The sequence below is a fragment of the Chionomys nivalis genome, chromosome 6 (assembly GCF_950005125.1).
Source record: "Chionomys nivalis chromosome 6, mChiNiv1.1, whole genome shotgun sequence".
Taxonomy (NCBI): Eukaryota; Metazoa; Chordata; class Mammalia; order Rodentia; family Cricetidae; genus Chionomys; species Chionomys nivalis.
The window spans coordinates 68,199,024-68,217,804 of record NC_080091.1 but is presented as its reverse complement, the minus strand read 5'-3'; the positions used below and the strand labels follow the sequence as shown (position 1 = coordinate 68,217,804).

Genomic DNA, 18,781 nt, shown 5'->3' with positions numbered 1-18,781 from the left:
CCTCTGACTTCCGTGTGTGTCCTGTAGCACATGGTAAACACATGCCCACCCCCCCCTTTTTTTTAATCTTTGAGACTATTGAGTGGGGGGAAGGGAAGGAAGAGAGACCTGGGATCCACACTCCATCTGCTTCCCACTCACTGGTCCTCAGTGGGAGTGCTGTTTTCTCTAAGTGCTATGCACACAGGATGCTAATGTTCACAAGCCTGGGTATTGGGGGCAGGGCTGTGGGGAAGGAGCAGGGGAGTGCAGGAGTTGTGAGGTGGACCTGGGAACCAGGTGTAGATGGGAGGAAGGGACCATGGGAAATAAGCAAGTGCTCTTTCAGTCAAGCGAAAAAACTAGATATTTTACAAAATTGAAATGGAGCGTACCAGATGGTTTGGGTCTAAAATGAATAGCTTTCACTCTTAATTATACATCTTAAATGCTAATGACAGTTAGCTAATTAGTTTTATCAGTGGCTACAGGTTTGTTTTTCCAGATCCCCAGAATCATTTTTCCACTTGAAAACACTTTTTTAATAAAAATTTTATTAATGCAACCAGCTGGAGTAGCTCAGGCAGTGTGGTAGAAGGCACGTGGGTACAATCTAAGCTCCCACCGCACTCTGAATCCAGTTCTCCCCAATGCACGCGTACCTTTCTTCAGTCAAATCCATGCCCTTCTCCATCTGGAATACTTATGCATGGATTGATACGATCGGAGATATGGTAGTGACACATTCTTTTGAATTCCCTTTTAAGGCCCATTCTGCAGCTGTGTTATATAGACCTAAGTGAAGACACTTTCATGGAATTTAAAAGAGGTCAGAGCGGATTCTTTATTTATGAATTCCATCAGTTATGTGCAATTTTGATTCATGATATGCATACAAAGCTGCTATTTGAAATTTCAAGTCCAGGGTTTAATATTGCCACACGTACCTGCTGATGAAGTGATGCTTTAAGAGGCGTGTGATTGGTGATGCAGACCTAGCAAGATGTTCTCCATAGAGCAGACATGTGGTAAACCACCCTTTTGTATGTACTGAGTTTTCTGACCTGTGGGACATGAGAGAGCATTCGAACCCCCGTCCCATTTTTTTGGTGAGTGTTTTCATGTGTTTGAGGGAGAAGCAGCTATAACTATGCTGAGGGTCAACAGACCTTTGACTTGACTTTAGAGATCAGAAAGAAATGACAAACATAATCCTTTTCATCTAACACTGAAGAATTATTTAACTTTCTACTAGTTCAAAAGCAAGCTGGTTACGTTGATGTAGTTCTCTCTTTAAAAAGTTTTTATTGCCAGGTGGTAGCACACACCTCCCAGCACTTGGGAGGCCAAGGCAGTTGGATCTCTATGAGTCTGACAGCCTGCTCTACAGAGCGAGTTCCAGGAAAGCCAGGGCTGTTATACAGAGAAACCTTGTCTCGAAAAACAACAAAGGAGTTTTTATTAGTGTATATGTGTATATGGTATGTGTGAGGAAGAGAGTGCAAGTGCACAGGTTGCCACGTGTGGAAGTCGATGGACAACACTGGGGAGTTTGTTCTTTCCTACTGTGGGTTTCTGGTGTCAAAGTCGGGTTGTTAGGTTTGAAAACCAAGTGCCTTTACCTGCCGAGCCATCTCAGCAGGCCTGTGTTGCTATATTTCTGAAGGATAGATATGCCTGTGTTCCCAATGTTGGTTTGTTTTTTTTGTTTTTTTAATCACTTAGGGTTTATACTTTTAGTTAAAAGAGATAACTGAAATCTCAGTACAACATTTTCTATTACAGCAGGAAACAGGGACAGGAACAAATACATGTTGCTAGGCCTATCTAAGGCTTTCTACAGTTTGCTTTGTAATTCTCAACTGCTCTATAGTCAAAGACATTGAGACTTGGAGAAATGCAATGGCTGGGTTCCTAGAGCTCACAAGCAATACAGCCTGGATACAGACTGTGCCCTTCCTATTATGCCATATCACCAACACTTTCCTGGATGTACATGTCTGATGGAAAGCTTAGTTAGCGCCCTCTCTCTGCTGATCCTTTTCATTTGTTTGGCTGTTGACTGTGAGCAGTGGGCGGAAAGGATGGGTGGGAGAAGCCAAACAGCTGTGGGAATTTAAAACACCCCCACATTAAGAACAATATGAATCCGGACTGCAGATGCACTCAGGGGTAGAGCCCTTGCCTCGCATATACAAGGACCTGGGTCAGTCTTCCCCACCACACAATAGAAATACTAGTAGTATGGGCGGGGAATGGGGAGCAGTGGTGGCAGGAGTAATGGTGATGAGTGGCAGCTGTGGTAGACCAGATGGTGATGGTGGTAATAGTACTACTGGTGGAGATGGGGTAGGGGTGTGTTGGGGAAGGGCTGCTTGTTTTGTTCCTGGCTGCTCAGCCCCAAAATAATCACACAGAAACTATATTATTTAAATCACTGCTTGGCCCAGTAGCTCTAGCTTCTTATTGGCTAACTTTTACATCTTAATTTAATCCATTTCCATTAATCTGTGCATCACCACAAGTTCATGGCCTACCAGCAAGGTTTCAGCATGTCTGTCTCCGGCAGCAGTTACATGGCTTCTCTCTGACTCTGCCTCCTTTCTCCCAGCATTCAGTTTGGTTTTCCCCACCTACCTAAGCTCTTTCCAATCAAAAGGCCAGGGCAGTTTCTTTTATTCACCAGTGGTATTCACAGCATACAGAGGGGAATCCAACCTCAGGGGTGGAGGCTGGTGCTGGTGGGTGGGGGTGGTGGTAATGGCAGTGTTGGTGGCATTTTGGTTGGCGGTGGTTGGTGGTGGTAATGATGGTAACAGTACTAGTAGTGGTGGCAATAGTGCTGGTGGGGGGTTGGTGGTGGTGCTGGTGGTAGTGGTGATGAACTCCTAGATTTATATTCAGAAGTTGGGCCATTAACTTTTGAACACAACAACCAAGAAGAGATACTATTCCCTAAATTTCTGCTTGCTTGTTTTATTCCAGTTGCGATACCAGAAGTGCTTGGTAGCCAGGCCACCTTCACAGAAAGTCCGACCTCCACCCCCGCCAGCGGACTCAGTGACCAGAAGAGTCACAACTAACGTAAAACGAGGGGTCTTATCGCTCATTGACACATTGAAACAGAAACGCCCCATCCCAGAAACACCCTAGCAGCTCTGGGCTCCGGGATTCTGTCACTTTTACCTGAAGAGCAAATGTCTACACTAAAGAAGCCGACAGCTGGCCTTCCATTCAGTTGCTGATGCTTTGTCTCCAGAGAATTCATCCTTAACCAAACAGTGTTAAGACCAAGCATGTGACCGCGTCTTGCCACCACCATGTGCTATGAAAAGAAGCATGAGTTGTTTTTGTTTTCTGTTCCCGTAAGTTCCATCATGAGCAGTGGAAGGTCTTTTACTGTAAATATTGTGAGCAGGACTTCACACACTCTCCGAAGAATGTGGCCACACCCTTCCTAGAGAACTAATGCTGCATCCTTGGAGTGAATGATTCCCAGGTTCATTTTCTGTCCTCTTGGTTGGATCTGTCGCAAGCAACCTTGGGGTCCCTTGGCACTTTGCCTTGTTTTCAGCTTTCAGAATTCCTGTAAAAAAAAAAAAAAAAAAAAAATTGGGTTTTAGTTTTTCATAAAAGTAAACCTGTCAGTTGACAAAAACTGGCTGTTGGCATCAGTGCAGACACTAACCAGCCACTTTCCTCAGCGAGCTCTCTGATGCATGGACACCCCTTCATGTCTTTGGGGTGCTGGGAAAAGGAAAACTTTAAAATTGATAGAAAACTAAATTTGAGGAATTAAAAATCAAGCAAAAAAAATAGCCTTTCTTTTCAGATGGTTTTCAAATTGGTTATTTAAAAAGAGAGAGAGAGAGAGAGATTAGCAGATTCATAATACATTTGGGATGGGACATATTTCAAACTTCTGCCTTACATTGTACAGTGCAGCTAGAGAATTGAAGTATGCTATGGCCGTTCTCCACCCACACCTGAAAATGAAATATTCCTACACTTTCCATCCTTAGTTTGACGAGCTAATATGCAATTTATATCTCTGTCACACACTATGATTTTAGCTCTCACTGTGTGATTCTTGTTAGTTCACATCCTGGAGGTAATGTCCTCCTAGGGTTCCCTATCTGCACAAGCTTTCGCTATGCTTTTTGTCCAGAGAGCTGTCTACCCATCATATAGTGTTCATGGCAACAAATTTAAGTTGTACTTTTCTTGAACTTATGTATTTAATGTTAGAAATTTGGTAAGACTTGACTAGATACGTTTTAAAACTTCTATTTTTCCATTTTACTTTCAAAAGATTCAATTTTTTCTTATCTGAGCACAATATACACAGAAATAATGGATTGTTTGATAGCGTTCCCCAAATATCATTTTCTTTCCACTTTTTATGTAGCTAAGAAACCTAACTATAAAGATACACAAATTTAGACTCTTGTTGACATTATTTTAAAAGGAGGTTGCAAAGATCAATCTTATATTACTCTTGTTTACTTTTAATGTCAAAATTAATATTGTTATAAAAGTAATGCTTGTGTTTATGCGCTGCTCTGCAGATGTCCACAGTTCTATCACAGTCGAGCCTTACAAGGTAGAAAAGGTACCAAACTCACTGAAGAAATCAAATACACAGGGTTTTGTACCAAGAGGCTAAGTGGCCGAGGATCTCACCCAAGTTCCTGAGAGCCAGAACCAGGATCACGTCTCCCAGCTTTTGCCACCTGATGCCTCTTTCACACAATCAGGAAGACCCTTCACAGATGACTCTAGGTCCATACACAGAACAGATAATGAAAATACTATCAGGCAATTTCAGAATCCTCGAGTGTGTTAAGGAAACCGTCCAGTTAATCTACACAGTGGCATTTATTGTTAAGACCATTGTCCTTTCTCGGTCCAGGACTGTGTTCCTCAAACATGTGTAGAGGACAAATGTCTGTCCTCAGCAGCCTTCCCAAGCTGAGATTTTCTAGATATTACATCACTTGTGTAGAAACCTTCCCGACTGTGGCACTTAGCAGCCACAGACTGCGTTGAAGTGAGTGTGTTCCACCTGTGGGTCCCTCAGAAAACCCATGGCATCAGATGCAGAGAACCTGGACTGTTCTCTGGCATCCACACACTACAATAAAAGTGATGTTCCTTGAGAAAAAAATGCATTAATACTTGGTGCCAACTTGCATATTAGCTGAAGTAACTAGTGCCATCTGAGAGATTTCTGAGTTAAGAAATTGTGCCCAGAGAAAAACTGTCCAGAATCCAGTTATAGTCTCTCATTTGGGCTCCATGGTGAAATGTTTCAATGCACTCCACTTCAAAACTCTAAAGTAATCCCTGTTTCTATAGGATGTCTCCATACAAGCCCTGTTCGTCTTTAAAATCTACATTTGTTTGTTATCGGGATCAAGAATACTGAGCTAGCTTTAAGTAGCAAACTGATTTATATATGCAATTTTAGGACTCAGTAAGAGGAATGATAGCCTTTGCGTAAGGGAAAAAACAACTCTTACTGCAGCTGTTTTGTTTTGAAAATAGCTTTGCCTACTAAATGCAGGTTGATTTTTGTAAAATGAATTATGTTAAATGGTGTATTCAGACAACTTTCTGCCATGGCCAAAAAGTATGTATGAAAGTATGTTTGCATTTGTTTGTGAAAGGATGCCAGTGTTTCACCTGAGATCTTAGTGACTTCAGTTATCTATGCATTCTTTAGATCCGGGATTCGGGAACAGGCAGCCGCGTTCACTAAGCCTTGTGTGTCTTAGCATTTTTTTAATTAACTTGTTAAATACAGCTTAAAATATTTTTATTTTATTTATTCTATTTTTACTGAAGTATGGCGCATTATTGTGTTAATGTATTCTCTTTCCCGGGTATAACGTCATTTACCTGGGTCTAATTAATCTCAGTGAACTACATCGCCTACAAGGTGGTTTTGTAATGATTTGTAGTCACATTTTTATTGGAATATGTAGAAGCAAGGGCAGAATGCTTAAAGTTCCTTTTATTTTTTAAAAGCAACTAGGCAGGAGTGTTCTGCCTACCTTCCCTGTGCTCCGGGGCAGCATCACCATGGTAGCCAACATGCCTATGGCTAAGACCATGTCTTTGTAGATAGACTAAGGCACTGTGCGGTGCTTTGTTTTTATATCCTTCACAACTTGCGTGACGTCATCAAAGAGCTACACATCCATCCACGTGCCCTTCGTTTCCACCTGGGTTCAGGATCACCATGGCTAATTGGAACCATTGTTTCATTTGTCTGTCTGTCTGTCTGTCTCACTGCATGAAGGGACATTAGACCCATTTCCATTAAAACAAATTCTTGGTGATATAACTGTTGGCACTGCTATTTTTTTTTAATACACATTAGACATTTAAGAAGGACACAGAACAAACCACTCAGAACAGGACCACTTATGTGTAGCCCCAAAGCTTCCCTTACTGTAGGGCACACTCCCTGTATGAGCATTGCAACGCAAGATTTCACAAACCACGTGGGAAAATGACTCCCTAATATTAGCACAATCAAGCCAAAAGCTCTGGAGTTGGCCGGGTTTATGAACTTGTTTCGGCATACTGGGGGTGTGGCTCATGGTAGAGCACTTGTGTAAGATGTGCAGGGCTCTGAGTTTAAGCCTTGGAACCATGAAGGGGTTGGGGGGGGTGCACTTCAAGGCAAAGATCTTTGCTTGCACCAACTGTGAGAGCATTGCCAGGCAGCCGCATTAGCCACTTCCTCCTAAAAGGACATCTGGTTTTCTTTTTGATGCCTTTTGCTGTTGACCACGTTTGCACATTTAAATGTAAGATGTGGGAATAGATGTAGCTGTGTGCGAGGTTTGACTCGTTTCTCTGCCAGCACGGCCACAGATATAAGAAACAGATGCAAACCTAGTGTCTCTACAGTAGTTATTTTATTTTTGTATTATTCTTACTTCAAATTAAACTTTTTAAAAATCATTTTAGTAATGTAAGCTTCTGCTTTCATTAGTGTTTGCATTTCCCACTTGGTGAGAATGAGCTGGTGACTGTAAGGACTTGCTCTTCCCATACTCTTCAGTCAGTAAAGAGCTGGTGTTCTGAACACAGAAACCCATCTGGTCATCAATTGGAATTTTTTGTAAGCAGTCTCATAGGGTTAAGGTATTTCAACATGCACACAAAGTCTGCCTTTCATTCTTGTAAGAATCAAGAATGGAAGTGGGCAGTGCATTGAATCCAAAATGAAAGGTGGTAACCAGAGAGTCAGTTGGATCTGGTTTTAACTCCCTGATACACAGAAGACGAGTAATTAAAAGTAAATGCCCAAGTCGTTCATTTGCTGTGTTGAGTTGTTTTGTCTTTGAGACTGGCCTTGAATTCATGCTGATCCTCCTGCCCAGCCTCCTGAGTACTGGGATTGCAGATGTGTCACCACATTCCACCCTCCCTTGTGCTGCTAAAGACAGTAACTCTCAAGGAACGGCATTTCATCTTCCTTCCAGGGGTTTTACACTGGTAATAGTTTGGGGTAAAAATCTGAACTTGTTTAGACTCTGGGCTCAATCCCCAGTTCCACAAAGCAAATAAATGAAATGAAAAAAAATATAAACTGTTACTGTGGTATTTAAATACTATATGATTTTTTTTACTTTGCAACACTTTAAGAAACTCAAAGTAAAATTCAAATTAAAAGACTGTGATCAGCAGTTTTCACTAGAGTTTTCTCATGTTGCTTTTATCCGGTTTTCCTTCTCACTTTACCAGTAATTGATTGGTTCTGTCTTTCCAAGAAGACTGCCAAAGAGCACAAAGGCTTAGTAGATGAGTGGGTCCATTGAGAAGCTCCTCGAATGTGCAGAGAGGAAGCTAGTTTAGCGCCGAGCTGCAAGTGAGGAGACTCTGAAGTGGCTGCCAGTGGCGACAGAAGCACACGCTGCTAGAGAGTAGACAGTATCCTGAGCTGCTATAAGGCAAAGGGTTGACCCAGAAAATACGCTTGAAAATAAAGATCTCAAACCAGGTGGAACGGTTTTCAGCCTGAGCTCCCACTGCTGGACTGAAAGGGCAGCTCCCCTCTGAATAGTGGTCAGTTAGGCTGTATCTCGAAACATAGAGACCTGCGTGTTTTCCATCTCAGTGGCATACCTAAGCAATGGAAGCAGTGTGGGGTTGTGGCTTGTAGGTCTGGGGATGGAAACTGGCTCCTGATCCGTGCTAACCACGGACTCCACCATGGAGCCGCATCCCAGCCCAGACAGCCTCTTTTGGTTCAGCTCAGGCTAGGCTGAAACTGGGAGAGAACCCTTCTGCCTATTTCCTAAGTTCTCTGTGTTTTAAGAGTCATAACTGACAAGAATTCTTTGGAATATAAATATAAGCCTCTTGAAGCATCAGCTCATCTTCTTGACTCACAGATTTTAATGAGAAATATAAATCTTTGACTGAAAGAAAACTGCTGTGAGAACCCACCAATCCTTTGTCCTTCCCACTTCAAGTGTGCCAGAGACCACTGGAGCTGAAGCGCACCGGGCCCAGTCTGCTGACACGCTGCTGCCTAACCTGAGCCTTTGGCACTCGCTCATGCTTCTCCACAGCTGAATTCTGAAGAGAAAGCTTACATTCAAACTCCAAATGTGTCAGAACTCTTTAAAAATAAGATTTTTAGTCATAACTTTATTTAATGTCAAACAATTTCTGTTGCCATGATGAAAAAAATCAGACCCAGAAATGATAATCATGTCAATATTGGTAGACAATTGTTAATATAGCTAAGAGTAATTGACATTTAATGTATTAACATAGTGCTACAATATATTGTAATTGTGCATCAGAAATGAGTTACCAAGGTTTGAGCACTGTGTGCCATCAAAATGACTTGTACATTTGGCTGTGTCACCTGATCTTTGCATAGAATCAGAAATCTTTGTGTTTTTTCAATGATACATTGCTTGTGTTCAACAGTTAGACCTCTTTCTCAGAACAAGAATACTTAGGTAGAAATTTGCTCGCTGTCCCTTTTCCAACAATGTTTGGCATAAACAGAAGGAAGGGATTATTGTGTGCAGTCTACTCGGGATTCTGGAAATTCTCCAGAAACATTGTTTTCTGTATGGCCATCTGGACTGCGCACACCTGGTACTGGGCTTCCTACTCCTAGTCAAAGCTCAGTCCATTGCAGAACCTTCTGGCATGCCCTGTTTGGGGAACAGTGGGGTGCTAAAGGGAAAAACTGGCCTCAACTGGGATCCCAGAGGTTTCAAGCACAGTAACTTCCTGGCTAAGGAGCGGGGTCAGGTTCCTGGCTGGAGCTGGGGCAGGCAGGAGAGGACATCATTCTTTGTATCTGAGGAATTTCTACCAAGCCCCTCAATGAACTCTGCAGAGAAGCCTGCTGGGAGGCACTCTGTCTACTTCAGGGAAGCCAGCTGCTTAGTCCACACTCCCTCCCAGGAATCTGCAGCTAGGCATCCTAAAACACATCAGCACTGAGCTGGTGACACAACACCTTCGCTTGCTCCCTCCATCACTGCTTCTCTGTCTTCATGGAGGTAAAGTCGCAGGGGAAGATACTAAGTGACCAGAAGCCCCAGTAATAGTGTCTGAACAGAAAGAAATCCCAGCCAGCCTGTAGGAAGGGCCCCACCGTCAAAGCCATGGTCTAGGATGCCTGACACAGGAGGAAGGTGTGCTTTCCTTAGCCTTCTCCGTTCTTCTGGTTGCTGATGGTGTAACATAGCTGTGCGTGCCAACCTTTGATCCAACCAAGCGATAGTAGATGCGGTTTGCTGGCATCTGAGCTCGGGGTCCCTGGGAACTTGACAATGGGAACATCACTGGAGGCAAAACAATCTCAACGGACTTCAGAGGCATCACTTTGCCTTCTGGCCTTCGTCTCAAGGTCACCTGCCGGTCTTCTGGCCTGGAAGGATAAGTAGTCTTCATCAATGTGGTCAGTAAAGAATTGGTGCCAGGCTTGGGTTTTCTGACCTGGGAGGAAGCGCCCCCTTGGGAGGCAGTTTTTGGCGGGAGAGGTGTTTTAGTTGTTAATGCCTCGCCTTGGGAAGTACTCGCTTTACTTTCTTGACTTATGAACTCGGTGATTTTCATTTGGATGCCATTGGTGTCATTAGCAGGAGCTTTGGACAGTGATGTTTTGGATTTCTTCCTCTTCTTCTCCCGTTTGGATGTCTTCCCAAGCTCAACCCCATCCAGTAGACCTTTGGCAGCAGCTCGGGCCAGAACATCCTTCACGGATACTGTCTCGGATGGGTCTCGCTGCAATGAAAACAGCAATTGTTAAGACCGGGGGGGGGGGGGAGGTGATCAGTGCACAGATTTTAAATATTTGTCAGCGATTTAGTGAAAATTAAAACATACTAAAGTAAATGTTTTTTAGGCCTTACTCCCTAACATAACTCATAAACCCCAGAAATAACTTTTTTCTTAGTTCAACTTCCTCATTTTCAAACCTCGTAAGAATTACCCTGCTTATTTCTTATACACTAAGGAAGATACACTAGGCAGTTGGCAAACTGCTGGAAGAGGTGGGGTGGAGGGCAAGCCAAAGAGGAAGACTGAAGAGAAGCGTGGAGAGCGGAGACTGTGCGCTGTGTGGCAATAATCCTGCTCCTGCCCTCCAGCCGTGGGCTGGCTCCTGGGCGCTGTGTAAACTGGGAGTGGAGGCCAGAGAAACAAAAGTTCGAGGGCATAGCTAGCTACATAGCACACAAGGCCAGCTCTTGGGCTACACAAGACCCTATGGCAAAATAGTCATGAAGTAGGTGCCAGTGAAGAGAGTTTGTTGTTTTCGATTTCAAAGGATGTCATGCATTAGGATTTTTCTCCCTTACCTCTCTTGTTAAAATAGAAAGAAAGCAACCATTGGTAACATCAGATGGTTCCAGTCTAAAGAATTTGTCCACAGACAGTTGCATTTCCTTTAGGGAGCACAGTGGGAGAACAGGAGGACTGAGCCTGCAGTAGAGAAAAGAAACATCTAACAGCTAAAATAACAATGTACCCAAGAGAGGAGTGAGTATTCTTCAACTCTTATTTTCTGTTTTGACAATCACTTAAAATCTCAAATAAGAAAAAACACTATAGCTGTCTTCCCCCAGATCTTAAGTTGAAAGCTCAATATTTCATGTTAGCTCATAATTTATTATGTTTCCAAAGTCTCTAAATAACTACCAAGAAGCTCTGAACAAGCCGAAAGCCTCTCTAAGGATTAGCATGCATGAAAACAGGTGAGCGCAGCAGTCACATGACAGATGTACAGCTCCATGACCGGAGCCGCGGCTCAGAGAGCAGTGTGTTCCCCTGACACACAGGAAGCCATGGCTTGGCTCCTGGGCACCGCATAAACTGGGCAGTGACACAGACTCAGGGACTAGAGGGAGGAGGAACAGAAGTTTCAAGGTCATAGCACGCACAAGGCCAGCTCCTGGGCTACTGAAGACCCTGACTCCAAGCAAACAAGCAACAACACAGAACACCCAGCTGGGCTGGTGAGATGGTTCAGCAGGCAGAAGCACAAACCTGATGTCCTGCATTCAATTCCAGGACACACATGCATAAGACCCAAACTGACTCCCAAGTTGTCCTCTGACCACCACATAGACTCTATGACTTGTGCATGCGTGTGCACGTGTGCACACACACATACACACAAAAATTTAAGACTACACAATACAGACACACACACACACACAAAGTTCAAGGTCATTTTCAACTATATAGTGAGTTTGAAGTGAGTCTAAAATTCATGAGAACCTGTGTCACCAAAAAGAGCATAAAGACCTTCTAACACAAATAGAAAAACTTTAACTATTAACATGTTTATAAGTATATTTTTTCATTTAATGTCAATTATAAATAATATTCTTGTGTTCCTATTACGCTGATATTAATGTTCATATTATGTTGTTAAACACAATATGATTATGGCATTATATATGACTGCTGTACTCACTTATCTTCATAACATACTTACGTTTCCATATTTAGGGGCTGGAATATATCTATTCAAAATAATTAAACACTTCCCATATGAATTAAAGCATCAGGAATACTTCATTTTGTCTATTGTGAAATCCAAAACCAACTTAAAATTTATATTTATTTTATTATTTGCCTACTTGGTGCAAAGCTCATGAATAGAACTGTAACTCACTTAATTTACACTTTTGGAAAATAAATCAGCTTACAATAAATAAGACCAACAATGAAGGCTGTCACAAGTAGAGACAGATCCTATGGGAGGAGAGAGTTAATGTGTGGCTGATGGTAACCATGGGAGCGTGCAGAGAGAAGCCTTCACAGAAGTGGGGTACCAATGCTGCACCCCAGTGAAGAGAATGAGGAAGAGTGTGGGCAACCTGAAAATCATACTGTGTTCAGCAAGTATTTCCCGTGTAGCTGGGACAACAGGTGTGTCACTTGGGGCAGACATACATGACCTCAATTGACTCACCAGGGAGTCTGTCACATATGCTGAAGAAAAACAGAACAGCAAATGATGGAACTTCCTCTGTAGGAGAGAGACCTAATTGTTCCTCTGACCAACCATATAGCCAGCCGACGATTTCTGAGGGGACACAGCCTCACCAGATCATCTGGAATCCACCGTGCACACAAATCCATTTTTTGTTTGTGTTTTGAGATAGGGTCCCACTATGTAGCCCTGGCTAGCAGAGAACTATGTAGGCCAGGCTAGCCTCAAGCTCAGAGATCCACCTGCCTCTGCCTCTAGAGTTCTGGGATCAAAGGCACTCAGTACCACTCCGAGTCAAACATTGTTTAAGCTGACATGATGCAATAGTTGAATGTCCCGCATTAGACCTCAGGTGTCAGGTACACTCGAAACACTAATACATTAAAATATTGTCAAAAATTACCCTCGGGATTTCTGTGTACGAAGCATATGGGCTGTAAGTAAATTCTGTGCATAGACTTGCATTCCATCCCCACCCCAGTACCCCGTGTATGCACAAATATTCCACTGATAAATTGCTGATCTCTAGTAGAGTGTCTGGCACACAGTAGATATTTAATATATAGTTGTTTAAAACACTATATAAATAGGACTAGGCAAATCATCTTCCAGAAACTGACCCTACAAAATAGTTTCTGAATTCCAGTTTATAGCCTATTTCTTTAAATACAAAATATTATCACACCCAGAGTCTTGTTTGCCTCCGATCTAGACGGCAACATTTGAGGGGTTTTTTTTCATTGATAATTTGGGTTTATAACTGATCTTGGAATGGATGAAAACCTTTGAAGATGTTGGGGTAGAGTGAGTATATTTTGCAAATGAAAAGTGTAAATTTGAGAAGCCACAGAATAAACTGTTGTGTGATGAACAGCAGCACCCCCACCGAAAAAATTTAAGTCCATTCAAACCTTCAAGATGAAACCTTGTTGGGAGGGAACCCCAAATCTAATACTGGAAAAGAAGGACACTAGAACACACAGGGAGGGGCCGCATGGAAACAGAAGCAGAGACTCAGCTGTGAGCTGAATGCCAAGGATCACCAGCAACTACCAAACGTGTGGCACTGTCTTCACCACAGGCTCTACAAGGAACTAACCCTGTCAACACCTTCCTAGGGATTTTGGACCTCCAGAACCATGCACGAATAAATACCTGTAAAGAAAAAAGGTTCAAGTTTTTAATGAAAAATCATTTAAAACTGAAATAGCGAGGGAGGCAGGATAAGGTTCCAAATGTAAAGCCTGATGCTCCGGCTCCAGTACCGGAAAAGAAGGGAAGAAGGAAGGAAGGGGGCGGGGAGAATAGAAAAAGAAAAATAGGCCATAATGTGAAATATTTGTAATTTATATTAATACATAAATTCTTAATATATGACAAAATATTAAAAGATGAATATCCATTTGGAAAGCAGCTAAGTAAAATTAATAATCATGTTTTGTTTTGTTTTTTCCTTTGGTTTTTTGAGACAAGGTTTCTCTGTAGCTTTGGAGCCTGTCCTGGAACTAGCTCCTGTAGACCAGGCTGGTCTCAAACTCACAAAGATCAACCTGCCTCTGGGATTAAAGGCATGTTCCACCAAAGCCCAGCAATCATGGTAATTTAAAATTATTGACTACTTTCTTTGGGACCACCAGCCCCCAAATAATGACATGGAGATTTATTATTGATTATGAAAGCTTGGCCCTTAGCTTCAGTTCTTGCCTCTAGCTCTTATAATTTAAGTTAGCCTATTTCTATTTATCTATGTTCTGCGATGTGGTTTTTGACCTCTCTTCCATTTGGTACATCCGACTTCCTTGGTGTCTCACTGGCATCTCCCATGCACCTAAATTCATTCCCATGAGTTCCTCTCTGTGCCCAGAAGTCCCGCCTAACCTCTCCTGCTTAGCTATTGGTCATTCAGGTTTTTGTTTGTTTGTTTTTCCAAGATAGGGTTTCTCTGTAACTTTGAAGCCTGTCCTGGAATTCACTCTATAGACCAGGCTGGCCTCGAACTCACAGAGATCCATTTGTGTGCCTCCCAAATGCTGGGATTAAAGGCAGGTACCACCATGCCCAGTCCAGGTTTTTATAGACTAATCAGGTGCCTTAGGCAGGCGAGGTAAAACAGCGACACATCTTCACACAGGGTGATAAAATATCCTGCACCATCTCTGGGCCAAGTACTGCTCATGTGTTAAATATGCTCAACTCCAGCAAAGCCCCGCTGAGGTGAATAATAACAGTAGCTCTGTAGTACACCCAAGTCTCCCGATTCTCCACTCCCAGTGCCTTTTGCACTGAACTGTCACGGTCTTGTTTAGGACAAGACGGAAATCTCTAGGGAGGTAAACAAAGGGACAACCCAAGAATGTGGCTTACTTCTCTCATACCAAAGCAGAGTTTGAGTAAGTGTGTTTGTTTGTTGTGACAAGGTCTCACTATACGTGTTGGCTAGTTTTGTGTGTCAACTTGACACAAGCTAAAGTCATCAGAGATGAGGGAGCCTCACTTGAGGAAATGTCTCCAAGAGATCCAGCTGTAAGACATTTTCTCAATTAGTGATCAATGGGGGAGGGCCCAGCCCATGGTGGGTGGTGCTGTCCCTGGACTGATAGCCTAGGTGCTATAAGGAAGCAGTGTGAGCCAGGCAGTGGTGGTGCTTGCCTTTTAATCCCAGCACTGGGAAGGCAGAGGCAGGTGGATCTCTGTGAATTTGAGGCCAGCTTGGTCTACGCAACAAGTTCCAGGACAGGCTCCAAAGTTACACAGCGAAACCCTGTCTTGGAAAACAAAACAAACAAACACAAAAAAAAAACAAGAAAGAAAGAAAGAAAGAAAGAAAGAAAGAAAGAAAGAAAGAAAGAAAGAAAGAAAGAAAGAAAGAAAGAAAGAAAGAAACAGAGCAGGCTGAGCAAGCCATGTGGAAGAAGACAGTAAGCAACACTGCTCCACGGCCTCTGCATCAGCTCCTGCCTCCAGGATCCTGTCCTTTTGAGTTCCTGTTCTGACTTCCTTCAGTGATGAACAGCGATGCGGAAGTGTCAGCCCAATAACCCCTTTTCTCCTCAACTTGCTTTCTGGTCATGGTGTTCTGTTGCAGCAATAGAAACCCTCACTAAGACACAATATAGCCCAGGTGTGGTTGAACTAGAGAGCATCCTGTCTCAGCTTCATTGGCAACAAATTATAGATCGCCACACTGGACTTGCTACGTGAGTGCTGGGATCTGAACTCTGCAGCTCATGGCTGCACACCAAGACCTCTTAACCACTGAGCTGTCTCTCCAGCCCAAGGTAGGGATTTTCAAGATGGTGTCAGCTTCTGTGAAGCTCTGCTCTTGAATTACAGACCCATTTTTTTCCCTCTTTTCTACTTCCCTCTCCAGTTTGTATTGTAAAATAGCCACCTAGGTATTCACTTTCATAAGTGTGTTCCCCACAGCTTCAAAAAGGCTGGGTGGGGGTGAGGAGATGGGTTGTTCCTGTGGGGTACGTTTCCTCTTTTCTATTAGAGAGGGTGAGTGTGTTTGCTGCTCGCTGACTGCCTGGTGACGAGTGGGTTCTAGCAGAGATCTCTTCGGTTTTTGTCAACTACTCCCTAAAGAAAGAGATTCTTTTATTCATTCTTATTATTTCTTCTATTCATTTTAATCTTTATTTCTATGTATCTTAGATTAAAATTTATAAGCCACAAAATCATATTAACATGTTCATTTGAATCAAAGCATAAAATAAGACTTCTGGCAAGGTAAATTTGATTTTGAAAATGAAAGCTAGTTTTATAAAACAAGTAAGAAATTTATCATTTTCATAGGTCGAATAACAAAGTTTACTGGAAGTCTAAATATTAATAGATTTTTTTTTGTATTAAGAGGAATATATTTAAAACCTACACATATTATTTTAGAAATAATAAATATTCTGAGAAAATATATTTTACAACTATGTAATTTACAATGAAAAATGTTAGGTGGCAACTTTAGAGTTATTAAAACTCCATAGAGTTATTCAAACTCTATAGTTATTAAAATTCTGTATAAATTTATTAGTGTATATTTTTTAAAAAATGTTTGATGGCTTCTATTCTAGAATCCCATTCTCAACTCCCTCCACTGTGCTGCTCAGTCAGTAACTGGAAACACGTGCGACTTCAGATATTTCTAAATTGGTAAACGCAAGTTTAAGCAGCAAGGAAAGTGAATCTTCTTGCCCTTCAGATTAGTAAAGATATAAGTCTAATAAAACCCAGCATATATAAAGCCACAGGAAACCGATTTGGAAAAGTGACTATTTGGGGCACTGGAGAGATGATTCAGCATGTAAGAGCATTTGCTACTCTTGAAGGGAACCAGGCCCAGTTTTCAGCTCAGAACCATCCATAACTCCATTCCAGAGGATCTGACCCTGTTCTGGCCTCCACCAGCACCAGGCACACATGTGGTACACATACGCACATGCAGGTGAACCCTCATATAAATTTTTTGTTTTTGGAGACAGAGTTTCTCTGTGTAACAGCGCAGGCTGTCCTGAAACTCATTTGTTAGACCAGGCTGGCCTTGGACTCACAGAGATCCTCCTACATCTGCCTCCCAAGTGCTGGGATTAAAAGTGTGCACCACCACTGCCTAGCAAAATAAATAAAATTTTAAGCGATTGTTTTCTTGGATTATTTTTTTGGGAATGACAATTAGCAATTAACTATGCCCATTCTTTTGCACTAGAAAAATCTAGACTATAAATCAAACTTTAAAAAATGGTTATACCTATGGGCTGGAGAGATGGCTCAGAGGATAAGAGCACTGGCTGCTCTTCCAGAGGTCAATTCCCAGCAACCACATGGTGGCTCATAACCATCTGTAATGAGATCTGGTACCCTCTTCTGGCCCACAGGGATACATGCAGGCAGAATATTGTATATATAATAAATAAATCTTTAAAAAAAAAAACGAAAAAGTGGTTATACCTAAAAAGTTCTTCTAAAAGTATTTGTTTGTTTTATATATAAATGCTTAAGTTATAAGTATGTGTACCACATTCATTCAGAAGTCCATGGAAATCAGAAGAAGGTGTTGAGTCCCCTGGAACTGGAGTTACATGTGAGCCACTGTGTGGATGCTGGGAACTAGACTTGGTCTTAAATACTGAGCCACTTCTCCCGTCCTAAGACATCTTTTTAGCTTAATACTTCTAACACATGAGATTGGTGTGTGTGCATGTTTGTGAACGTAAGGGATGGGGTGTGTCCAAGCATGCATCTGAGGAGGCCAGAGATTGATGCTTGCCTCTATTGGCCTCCACTTGACTCTTTTGAAGGAGAGCTTCTCACTGAACCAGGAGTTCATTGGGTGGACAGACCAGCTGGCCAACAAAATCGTGAGCTCTTCCTGTCCCCATCTTGTCCTCCTGCCCACCAGGCCCGTGCTGGGATTATGGGCATAGGCAGCTATGCAAGTCTCTTTACGGGGGTGCTGTAAGGATCCAAACTCAGGTCCTTGTGCTTACTCACTGTTCCCTCTGCTCATGGAGCCATCTCCCCAGCCTACACACGGGATTTTAATAAGTAAGGCATTTACATAGGCCTCCAGTTAACATCATGGTAGCTCAAGTCCAAAATGAACTCATTATTTTGGGGCTAGTAAGAGGAAATCAAAGCAACTGGTGGGTGACTGGATTAGATGGAATGTGATATTTAACTCCATTCTAAATTCACCACGTTGGGGTATTAGGAAATGATTCTTAGGCTAGTTAAATGGCTCGGTGGTTAAGGGTGTCTGCCACCAAGCCTAATGGCCTAATGACCTGAGTTTGATACCCAGGGCCCACATGGTGAAAGGAGAGAACCATACCCTACAAGTTGTCTTCTGACCTCCGCATGCACACTGTGGCACATGTATACAACACATACAGCAAATAAATCTAATTTGAAAAACTAAATAATTATAATAGACCATATCATATATCTCCCTAAGGCAATGCGTGGTTACTTTTGACGGCATCCACAAGTAGTTCCAAGCTTCTCAAATGCCTGCTTTCCAACTGGAGCTTAAATCTCAGAGCAATCTAAAGTGTGAATTACTGTGTCTGTCTTTAAATTTAAGTTGTACCTTTTTATAATACATATAAATTAACAGTGCCTCATGGAAACAGAAAGCAAAGGCCACGTCACCTTTGCTGTATTATAGTCTCAAAACTCTTACCCCCATGTACAACCACTGATTGGTTGTGACCCTGTATACCCAGCAGCTCTCTGTTGACAGGTGGTAATTTAGCTCCTATGGCACTCAGGACTCTCGGGACATGCGGTTGACTGTCAGCTACTGTGCTGGCC

At 42.5% G+C, this 18,781-nt stretch overlaps 2 protein-coding genes across 11 annotated transcripts in view; one reads left to right on the top strand and one right to left on the bottom strand.

Moving 5' to 3' along the window:
• The window catches only part of Apbb2 (amyloid beta precursor protein binding family B member 2), a 311,966-nt gene extending 304,426 nt beyond the window's left edge, over window positions 1-7,540 (top strand). For all 10 annotated transcript variants that reach the window (XM_057771510.1, XM_057771509.1, XM_057771505.1 and 7 more), the window contains one exon: window positions 2,965-7,540. In XM_057771510.1, coding sequence (XP_057627493.1) covers window positions 2,965-3,132 — 168 coding nt within the window. In that variant the 3' untranslated portion in view covers window positions 3,133-7,540. The remainder of the gene's footprint in view (window positions 1-2,964) is intronic.
• Window positions 7,541-8,704: 1,164 nt separating this feature from the next.
• Nsun7 (NOP2/Sun RNA methyltransferase family member 7) overlaps window positions 8,705-18,781 on the bottom strand; it is a 40,830-nt gene continuing 30,753 nt past the window's right edge. The window contains exons 11-12 of the mRNA XM_057772365.1: window positions 10,827-10,950; window positions 8,705-10,251 (exon numbers count right to left, since the gene is read on the bottom strand). Of these exons, the coding sequence (XP_057628348.1) occupies window positions 9,622-10,251; window positions 10,827-10,950 (754 nt within the window). The 3' untranslated portion in view covers window positions 8,705-9,621. The remainder of the gene's footprint in view (window positions 10,252-10,826; window positions 10,951-18,781) is intronic.